The sequence below is a fragment of the Urocampus carinirostris genome, chromosome 11, assembly GCF_059441175.1.
Source record: "Urocampus carinirostris isolate Australia breed hairy pipefish chromosome 11, RoL_Ucar_1.0, whole genome shotgun sequence".
NCBI lineage: Eukaryota > Metazoa > Chordata > Actinopteri > Syngnathiformes > Syngnathidae > Urocampus > Urocampus carinirostris.
In genome coordinates this window covers 28955277-28965946 of record NC_142359.1, presented here as the reverse complement: position 1 = coordinate 28965946, position 10670 = coordinate 28955277, and the positions used below count along the sequence as shown (strand labels likewise).

Sequence of the window (10670 nt, the reverse complement as noted above, 5' to 3'; positions counted from 1 at the left end):
CTGTGTGTGTGTTATTGTCGATGGAGACAGTCTCCACAGGGGGCGTGGTGAGCTCAAGCCAGTGGGCGTGATTAAGCATTGAGTGACAGCTGTAACACTTAAAGCCCCTTGGAGCAGAGCTGAGTTTACAAAGTGTTTGGGACGTCCCCCCAGGAATGACTGCCAGTGCCAGGCCCCTAAATCACAGCTGCCAAGGTAAATAAAAAATAATTGCATTTAGTTTGAAATATATTAGATAAACTGGTGTTTAATTTCTAGCAACATAGTGACAGCAAACAATGCATCCTTTGGAATTATTAAATTCTTTGTTAGCAATGGATATACTGAAAAGAATTCACTATAGAAAACATAATTATCGAATAAAGAGCGGTTTGAATTCTTTTTTTTAAACTCATTTTGTGTTTTGCACTTAATCTCTGGTTATTTGATGGCATGTGGCTGTCTGAGTTGAATGAGGACAGCACATACATGCACTCTGTGGCCATTTGGGATTAAACATCAATATTCCAGATTAATCTCACTCCACCAACACATTAGGGGCTTTATTCTTATGAGAGCCCCTTACTGACAAAATGAAAAACTCGCTGGTCTGTTTTTCATATAGCTCAACAGTAGGCCATTGGGATTTTCTTGGTGTGGTATGGCTTATAACTTGGAACTTGACAGCGTTTCTCTCCAAGTTCAATCATGTTGCTGTGCTGGAGGTGCTTATAAGGTCTTATTGGAGCTGGGAATTCACGGAATGTCCAGAAACACGCTGGGTGGGTCTTGTTCCCGTTTTCCTGTTTACATGTGGCCCCTGATGACCTCTTTTTTTCTGGTCCAAATAATTTAGTTGAAAGGTAGTACAGTAGAATTACAATTGTCTTTATTATCATTAGTAACAAATTAGTAAATATTGTTTACAGTGAATTAGACATAGCATTACAGGATAAGCAAGTAATAAAAGTTCTAAAGAAAAAAATGAATACATTAAGAATGTGAGGACAAGTCAACAAAAATATTTACAAGGTAGTGCTTTAAGATTGGCCAAAGTTGGAAGTGCATCGGGACAATAGTGTAATAAAGAACAGAGCAATGGCATTAGCTGCAACCTATTTCCAAAATATATTAAAAAAATAAGGTATGTATGATATTTTTTCGATCAGCTTTTATGGATGGTTGACAGTCATGCAATTTGGGAGGGTTCTTTCCTTAAACATAATTGAATGTGCAGGATTGTGTCCCTGGAAGACAAGAGTTTGGAACCAATGCTCCGGTCCTTGAAGGCCGTACTTCAATTGATGGCTGACACTCGTGCATTTTTGGAAGGGTTCGTTTCTCAAACATTGCTAAATTCCATCAGATTGTTATAAGGTGTACATGCATCTTGCATATCGGGTGTGTAAAGGGTCCTAAATCTGTAGGATTGTGGCCCTTGAGGACTGGAGTTTTGAGACTTATGCTCTAAATCCGGTCCTTGAGGGGCATTCCATTTGTTGCAGGGTTCTCTCCTGTAACACAGTCTATTCTAAAGATTAGGGTAGGTGTCGCTCTTTTGCAGAACTAGAGAAATTCTTTTGAATCAGCTGTTTTAGAAGAAGAAAACCTCCAAGACAAGCAGGCGTTCAGCTCTCAGGGACCAGATTCTGAAACCTGTGTTGCAATCAGCCCATTAAATATCAGACGGCGGGTGATATGGACTCATATTTTTCTCTTCTTTTTCAGAGGTCAATGTAAGAACAATGGCCACATTTTCACGCCAACCCCAAAACTTGCTGCATGAGACCTACTGCAAATCGGGATGATGGCCTCAGTGGCCGGCAGCGACCGCAGGAAGTCGCTGACACTGAGAGGAGTGGACCCGGAGACGTGCATGATCGTGTTCAAGAATCACTGGGCTCAGGTGAGCCCGAAGGGCCACTGGTGTCACTGTTGTGCAACAGCTTCTCCAGTTCACCGGGTTTCCTTGCCCTCTAGGTGGTGAAGATCCTGGAAAAACATGAGCCGTCTCGCAGCGGTCCCAGCGCGCTGAGTTTCCTTTCAGGTCATGTTGGCGGTGGCAGCGCCCGCATCGGGTCCATCCCAGCTGATGAGGCCAGCGCTGTTCAGAACTACGTGGAACACATGTTGTACATGCTCATGGAAGAGGAGGCAGGTCAAGGTGAGACCAAAAGGAATCTGTCTTCCAGAAAGTAACTACTGTATATACCTGTAGGGTCTATTTCACAAAGCAGGTTTAGTGAAAACCCTGGAAGACCTGAGTATGCTAACCCTGAAATCTGTGAAACGTTGAGTTTTCTGTTTCTCAAAGCAAAGATAACTCAGACCACAGAAAGATAGGTAACAATTACTGTTTCACAAAGACAGGTAGCTTGAGATCATGGCCTATCACCATTATGGTAGGGCGCCCGCTTTGAGACTGGGAGGTCGCTGGTTCGCGCCTCGGCCGAGTCATACCTAAGACTTATAACATTGGTAAAATGGCGGCGCCCTCTGTTGGCTGCGGCTGCATCGGCTCGCTACAACGGGTCAGGTGTATCGACATTTCGTTCTGTGTACATTGTTACAAAGAATGACAATACAAAGGAAATTATTATTATTATTATTATTGTAACAGAGTCTATGAAACTTGCATGCTTGTGAGCAAGTTTTTCTCAATAATCAATGATTGTCTTCGATAAAGGATGAGGAAGTAGCGCAACGTGGTTCTTTCTTTCACATTGTCTTGATTCAACTAAAATCTGCAGTCCTGAAAGAGAAAATTAATTGATTTATATCTTATGGTGACTCCGCTCAGAAGTCAGGATTAGAGTCAGAGTTTGTTGAAACTTGATGTCAAGTCACATAAAAAACAAACAAGCTGGTGATCGCATTCGCAGGAGGAGCGATGGGTCCCATTTTAGAATTTGTGGTTCTGGAAGGAGTGATGGAGCGCCTGTTCCTGTGGAGCTTGAGGCGGCAGTTCACTGAAGATATGAAACTGGAGCAGCTCAGGATGTACCAGATGCTCTTGACCCAGGCCCGCCAGCCACTCCTGCATCACAAGCCGCTGCTGAGGCCACTCATGACGCTGCTGGCCTCTTGCAGCGGCGCCGGTACAGGTATGCTCCAACAAATTGGTAGAATTCAATTCCTCAATTGAATCCCCATCACTTCTTTTAAGACACGGGCAGCTGTGTGGAGGCAGAACTGGTCTTGCTGTTGAACAGACTGTGTGCAGCTCTGGTGAAGGATCCCTCCGTGCTTGAACTGTTCTTCCACACTAGTGAGGATCAGGGCGCTGCCAACTTCCTCCTCTTCTCCCTCCTTATCCCGTACACGCACAGGTTCTTGCACACACTCATGTGGAGTAAAAAATCATTTCATGCATACTCAACAACTCCAACTCCCTCAGACAAGGTCCAGTAGGTCAGCAGGCCCGTGAAGCCCTTCTGCTCATCATGTCGCTTTCAGCTTCCGAGCCTCGCGTGGCCGAGCACATCGTCAAGAACACGTACTTCTGCCCGGTAAGTATACACACAAATACACAATGCTTACACAACCTTTATGAGTTAACAACACGACCATGATGTAAAAGTTGTTTTTTCTTCCTTCAAGTGTTCGTTATGGTTCCGGGTAGGTGATCAAAATAAAGGCTGAAAAACAATTAGCAGTGCCTACAAAGGTTTTTATTCCGTGCACAAATGAGTCAGACTGTCAGTGGCGTTTTTAGGCACGGGCGAGGCGGGAATTTCTACCGTGACACATAGGGGGGCGGCACGAGAAACTAAATAAAAAGCAATTATAATAAATGCGTGCCACAAAGTGTTTTTTTATTATTGAAAAATATATAACTTTGCTTATTGTCAAATGGGCACCCCTTTGTTACAGCTTAGACACCCCTGCTTGCTGTGAAGGTTTCCAGAGAGACTGAGGCTAGGACGAGGAAAAGTGTAGGGGAGGGGCGGCGTAGGGGACAGTTTACCTTTGACTGAGGAGGGGGAAGTTTATCTGTATTACTAAATATACATCAAAAAAAATTGTTGGCGGCTCCTGTCTTCCAAATAACACACATTATTCCTAACTTTGAAAATACAGTCCAACTGCTGCACATTTTTATCACTCTGCCAGGCACAATGGCTCATGCAGAGAGGAGCTTTTCAAAACAAAAGTTGATAACTTTGTATCTGAGGTCAACCATGTCTCAGGAAAGGCTCCGTGGCCTTGCTGTAATCAGCATGGATCACGAAATAGGGGAAAAGACGATATGACGATTTTATTGATAGTTTTGCATCAGGGAGAGACAGAAAGGTAAAGTTTTAGTTTTTGTTTTCATTTTATTATAGAACAAAATTTTCTTTAGTGTGTTTTCAAATGTGTGTAATTGTGTGTTTTGCTTAGAATTAGAATATAAGTCTATTTTATTACTTTATATTATTGTTCTTTTTACATTTTTTATAAATATTTGGCATTTTTATATATGTAGTGTATTTCCAATTATTATTTAATTATTTCTTGATAAATATTTGGCATTTTTGATTATTATGTATTTGTATTTATTATTTAAGCATTTTTAAAAATCTTTTTCATTTTTCAGGTATACAATGTATTCATATTTATTATTTTAGTAGTTGTGCATTTGAGACATATATCCACCTCTTTTATTTGTGGTAATTATATGTCTTGGCAAAATAAATCATTTTGGCGCGGGGGGGTTTGGTGTCGAGGTCCCACTGCAGACAATGGCTTGCATACTGTTCACAATTGCAAAGATCAAAATGGATGACATTCATTGTTATACTAACGGTGCAGTCCATAAGTAGATAAGAAACTTAAACTTAGAGGAAAACAAAACTTAAGATACAACAGTGGAAATTTTCACTTCACAACGACCCTTTGTCTAAAACAGTTCTAGCAAGTTTGATTTGATAATGTTCAAGGCCACTTCTGGCTAGAAAATAAAGCAAAACTGAAACATGGTCAACAAACAGTATATCAGACAACACTTCTGTACAGTATTTCTATGTTTATTATGTTTGTTCTGTTGTTCGATTCAGTTACATACCAATAGTCAAGCACGAGTGTGTAGGTAGTAACCAATGTTACATGCCAACTTCAGATTTAAGGCCATGTGACCACTCTGACCTCAATCTTCTTGTCAAGAGCAGATTACTAAATCGGATCGAGAACGGACGGCAGTCAGAGTGAGATTAGATCCGATGCGCATGAATGTCAGCGAGGCTGGTGTGATTTATGCGGGAATATGTTGCTCTTCCCATTTCAACAATCTAAGGAATTAGAATAAAACCCAACTCTGTATTTATTTCCTATACAATATATCCTGGAATTTTAATCTACGTGTTCAGTTTTGTGGGGTGAAAGGTATCCATTGTTGGGAATTAATTATCAAAAAGTACCGTTTACCAAATTTCTCGAATTAGTTATCTGACTCTATTTACCAAACACAACCTCATTCACCCAACAGTTTATGCACACTCGTTTCTCGAGAAAAATGATCAGGAAAGCCGACATTTTCACACGGGGGCAGATTCATTCACAACATCAGAACTAAGTGTAAAACAGGAGACGGGTGAAGTAGTTAAGTTGGCGTCTGTGGGAAGCCTTCTTCTGAAATCCTTTAGCTTTTTCTTATTGGCCCACGTCTTCCCGCAAGATGGTGTGCCGGCTCCTCCAATGGGCGTGCCAAGGAAGCCCCCTGGGCTTCACAATCTCATCCACGAGCGCCTTGATGTCTGGCTTCCCAAAACAACGTCGCCTCCACGAGTCCTGTTATCAAAATTCCCCAAACAAAATGTTATGCATTTCGAACAGCCTGCCTTGACCTTGTACATTGAACTAAAGCCCACTCAGTGAAAATCTTCATTGCATTATAAGTCAATCGTATAAAATCCTTTATAGTCAAAATGTATAAATCTTTTACCATCCATCCAGCCATTTTCTGCACAGCCAATTCTTATTAGGGTCGCAGGGTGCTGGAGTCCATCCCATCCCAGCTGTCTTCGGCCAGTGACAAATATTCAGCCTTTGGATTTGTGGGGATTTCAGAATGACTGTACTAAATTCCAACTTGTTTGTAGGTTCTGGCCACAGGTCTTTCTGGCCTCTATTCTTCTTTGCCAGCCAAGCTACAGGTTTACAGTGAAGACTGGCACTGTCTGGAGAGACGTGATTGGCAACAGGTAAGTGAGACAGTAGTATGCAAGGACTGCGATACATTGAGTTTGGTTAAGTGAAACCAATCATCATTTATTTTTTCAGGTTCCAACACTGGTTCACTTCCTGCACTCCCTTAGTTTCTGCAGTGCTGTCACCAGAGTAATGCATCTCCTCTCAGAAGACGTTTAAAAGAGGCAACACTTTGCTTCATTATTATGTTCTTGCAGGTTAGTCATCCTTCAATCCGGTCCCAGCTGCTGAGTTACATCCATAATGGGTTCCTAGTGCCGGTTTTGGCTCCTGCACTACACAAGGTACACAAAAACAAAAGTGCAGCTCTTTGTTGGTTAAATTAGGTATTCAAATGATTTGTCTAGCTTTGGCATACTTTCATGTTCAAACTCTCTCTGTATTCATGTACAGCTTACTGTGGAGGAGGTCATGACGACTACAGCTTACCTAGACCTGTTCCTGCGCTCAATTTCTGAGCCCGCTCTCCTGCAGACCTTCCTTTCTTTCATCCTGCTGCACAACCACGACAATGTGCATATCCTGGACACACTTGTTAGCAGGGTCAACACACCCTTCCAGGTAACACACCCAATGTGGTCTTGAAAGCCAAAAAACAAAAGAAAAAGATGACTTGGTCTTGGTGCTTCCTCAGTTGGGCACAGTGTCGCTGGCTCTGTTCAGGACACTCATTGGTCTCTTCTGCGAGGATGTCATGCTGCAGCTTGTTTTCAGGTTAGCCAAAATAAATAATTGTTTTGAGAGTTGGTGTGGATGTGTGATGTCATAAATGTTGTCCAGTGTTTAGCTAACAACCAAGCAAACCATGTTTGTTATTGTCTGAAGCCCGAATTACATCATGTCATCATTTCTTTAACACCATCCCTCTAAAGATCAAACAATGGCTAAAAAAAGGTGAACATTTCTTCCTGACATAGATAAAACGCTTGTTTTTAGACCAACAGGCCCATACAACATAATGTTGTTAGGTAATCTTTTGGGTTTACCAGTTTCTTTAGGTGACTAAACATGGATCACATGTTAAAAAAAGGAATGTTATTTTCCTCAGGTATCTAATTGCTTGCAGCCACTTAAGCAGGAAGCAGCGATCCTCCTTAAAAGACAAGGCTTGGTGCTCCTCAAGCGCCACCTCTTTCCTGATCCTTCTACCCTCCTGGTGCCCTGTCCAGCTTCCAAACACAAATGGAAATTTAGAGCACATCCACTGGCCCAAAGGACCAGGTGATTTTTTATGACGATACGCTGTGAAAGAAGATTGATTTGAACATAGACTCTTATATTTTCAGATGTGTCATTAGGTGACAGCGTTAGTTATTGGCGAAGTACCGACTTCCAGATGGAAGTAAACTACCTCCATTACCTCTCAGATGCCCGACAAGCCATCAACACCTCCAACAGGTTAGCCGTTCTGTCCATTGGTGACAATATGAAATACTTTGAAAAGTCATACTGTAACCAAAAAATGTTCCTTACCTGGTGTTTCTCAGAGCATGCGAGCACTGGTCTGCACCATATGATGGCCACAATCCACCACCCCTCCAAAACCAATCTGAAACATTTGAGGACCTGGATGCAAGCAAGGAACGGGAACTTAAGACTGACTGCAGTGCTAACTCCTCAAGCTTTATCTTCGAATACGCGGTATCCAAGAATAACCCAAAAGAAAGACCTAGCACGGTTTTGGAGCTGGAATGGGATGACCTTTTTGCAGATGAAGATTCGTCGTTCTCTGCCGGTTGCTCCTTGGCAAGTCTACCAACCTTACCTCCCCGCCATATTCAAGAGATGCGACGCAGCGCCATCAAGCTGGTGAATGGAGCCTATGTAGAGGAGGGTGAATTTGATGAGGATGTTCTGGTCTATGATCTTGTTGCCCAAAAAGATGCCAGGGCTGGTAAATATGAAAAAATAATGGCCACGAACCAACGAACACATGGAAGTTCTGCAGTAGCAGGAAAGACAATACACGAAACTGTCAATTGTATCATGTCATCGCATAGGATAAGTGAGGAGGGAGGGAAGGCGGAAAGACGGTGTGAGGATCACAATAGGACAAGTGAGGACATCACTTATTGTGCTGCAAACTACAGTCTAGAACCACAAAATCACACTTCGCTCAGCAACTGTCCCAATTTGACAAACACAGACCCTTGGTGTCAGCTGCCAAATCCATTAAATGACAAAGTCCAGGATGACAACTGTAACTTCTTGTTCCAGTACCACGAACTCATGCGCTCTCTAGGCATCGAGCCAGAGTGCGACAGCTTCCTGGCTGACATATCAGCCTTCAGGAGGCGGGTTAATTTGTTGAAAAGAAGACTGGTAGAGGAAGATTGCGAAGGTCTAGAAAAAAGTGGCCAAGAAATGGAGTGTGAAGAAGAAGAAAATGAGAGGAGTAAAAGTGTTCCATTTACAGGTGAGTTCACAGACCATGACATCACTCAAACTTCCAGGTAGTTTTCCTGTGGGACAATTATCAAGACAAAGCGATTTAGTTTTACAGGTAAAAATATAATATTACTGTTAAGGTTTAACTTACTGATGCACACGAAGTACAAGCTGTCTACCTTTTCACACAATACCACAGGGCCCTTTATCAGTGTACTGCTGTCCCGGCTTGAGAATCTTCTCGAAAACTCCATTTCCGTTAACTTGCTTGTGACCGGCATCCTGGCTCAGCTGGCGTCTTACCCCCAACCTCTGCTAAGAGCGTTCCTGCTTGACACACATACATACCGGCAGGCTGCGGTGTGTACTCTACACAAGGTAAGGCGTACGAAGACTCGCCTGCCCAATACCTGATTTTATAAAACAGCTTATTCAAATACTAGCCATTGTTTAAATTGCAAGCGTGTTTGTGGCGATAGGTGCTTGTGTCACTTCACAGCCAAATTGAGCGCTACATCCAAACCCGACCAGAGTTCCCATCAATGGTCACACAGGCATGGAGGTTCTTGTTGGCAAAAGACCAAGACAGCAAGCTTCGAGGTTAGTGAATGGTGAAATGTAAAGTGCCCAATATGTCTATAAAACACAACTGATGTTACATAATTACATCTAAATAAATGTGTTCCAGAAAGCTTTGAGTCTCCGGGTATAGAAGATGTGGATTTTCTTCTTCCCAATGGTTTTGTAAGGAACTCATTAGCAGTTCCCCACCTTGGCCTGCTTCCTCCCTGTCCTGTCATCCAACCTCAAGACAAAAGCCGGGTGTTTGCTATTGTCCTATACGCAGAATTCCTGAAGGAGCTCGCTGCCATTGCCCTGGAGCATAGCATCACTTTGGACTGGACCTCACATGAGTAGAAGAGGCAGGCCTTGCCTGAAAACAGCACTTAAACGAATCAATTTGTTAATCCTGAGAACCCTTGAGTTTTTTTTTTTTTTTGGGGGGGGGGCTTCTGAGAACAATGTGAAAAGTATTTATGTTGAATAAAAGAGCTGACCCTTTGATTAATTTTTCTTGTGGATGAATTGCGCGAGAATATGCACAAAGATTAAGGGACGCGGGTACAAACATTTTCTTGCTAGAGGCTGATGAAGCAAGAGAGACCTCACAGACACATTTCAGTGTCTGTAACCTTGTGAAGACGGTTTTGTAAATCGTTTTCTTCTTCCACATGTTATTTTTATTCAGGGTAAGTTATCAAAGTAAAGGCTGGAGAGATGAGCATGTCCGTTGAATGTTTTAGTTACAGAATATTCTGGGCACGAATTAGACACAGACAATGGCGGTGGACAGTTCACAAATGCAAAGACTAAGGTGATCCATAAGCTGATTATTAATCTACTTTGCATTTACAATGTTATAGGGATCCCAGGATTAAATATAGCAATTTACGGCTGAAGATAGCCTAGTCACTGTTGTGTGTGTCGGGGGGAGAGGGTTTCTTGCTCAATCCCTCAACCTTTGCCTGAGCGGCTCAATTGTATTTTTTAAGCAGGGATAAGAATTGGAATTTGCTTCATTTGATCTGCCACCCCGCGCTCGTAGTCAGGAATGTAGTTGTTTATTTAAAATGCTCTTCCCTTGAAACGTCAGATAACTTTTTTATTGAATAAGTATGAAAAGATAAGGTGTCTAAACAATGGCCAGGTGACATTCAGGACTTGAGCTGATCCCATCTCATGAGTTGAAATTTAGGTTTCCCGTCTCTGTGTTCTTTATACTGTTCAAAAAAGTAATATGAAAGACCTACAGTGGTTTTCAAGGCTACTTTTGGATACCAAGTAAAAACACAACTCATGTTACATAATTACGACTAAATAAATGGAAAAGTCTCATCTCATCTCATCTCATCTCATTAGCCGTACCGCTTCTCCTCATTAGGGTCGCGGGGGGGGGCTGGAGCCCATCCCAGCCATCTCCGGGCAGTGGGCAGGGGACACCCTGAACTGGTTACCAGCCAGTCGCAGGGCACACAGGGACAGACAGCTCATTCGCTCATTCACACCTAGGGACAATTTGGACCGGCCAATTCACCTGAAATGCATGTTTTTGG

At 42.5% G+C, this 10670-nt stretch overlaps 1 protein-coding gene across 3 annotated transcripts; it reads left to right on the top strand.

Annotated features, from left to right (window-relative positions):
* The first annotated feature begins 109 nt into the window (after positions 1-109).
* LOC148357019 (FHF complex subunit HOOK-interacting protein 1A-like) lies at positions 110-9621 on the top strand. Of its 3 annotated transcripts, none has more exons than XR_015852068.1 (17): positions 110-195; positions 1708-1885; positions 1960-2143; positions 2862-3083; positions 3146-3308; positions 3377-3488; positions 6060-6161; positions 6241-6297; positions 6366-6452; positions 6562-6729; positions 6803-6882; positions 7217-7389; positions 7455-7566; positions 7656-8584; positions 8756-8934; positions 9056-9156; positions 9245-9266. XR_015852068.1 is itself a non-coding variant. In XM_088348032.1 (17 exons), the coding sequence occupies exons 2-17, from the start codon at positions 1784-1786 to the stop codon at positions 9472-9474; spliced, it is 3021 nt and encodes a 1006-aa protein (XP_088204158.1). In that variant the 5' UTR covers positions 110-195; positions 1708-1783; the 3' UTR covers positions 9475-9621. The 3 variants fall into 3 exon arrangements, 2 of the variants coding, with proteins under 2 accessions (XP_088204158.1, XP_088204159.1); XM_088348032.1 differs by having other exon boundaries at positions 9036-9156; positions 9245-9621; XM_088348033.1 differs by lacking the exons at positions 9056-9156; positions 9245-9266 and having other exon boundaries at positions 7656-8671; positions 8756-8897.
* Positions 9622-10670: the final 1049 nt, after the last annotated feature.

Coding starts and splice junctions, on each gene's coding strand:
- LOC148357019 (XM_088348032.1), top strand. CDS start 1,784: ATGATGGCCTCAGTGGCCGGCAGCGACCGCAGGAAGTCGCTGACACTG. Junction 3,309..3,376: donor CTTATCCCGTACACGCACAG/GTTCTTGCACAC, acceptor CAACTCCCTCAG/ACAAGGTCCAGTAGGTCAGC. Junction 8,935..9,035: donor CGGTGTGTACTCTACACAAG/GTAAGGCGTACG, acceptor TTGTGGCGATAG/GTGCTTGTGTCACTTCACAG.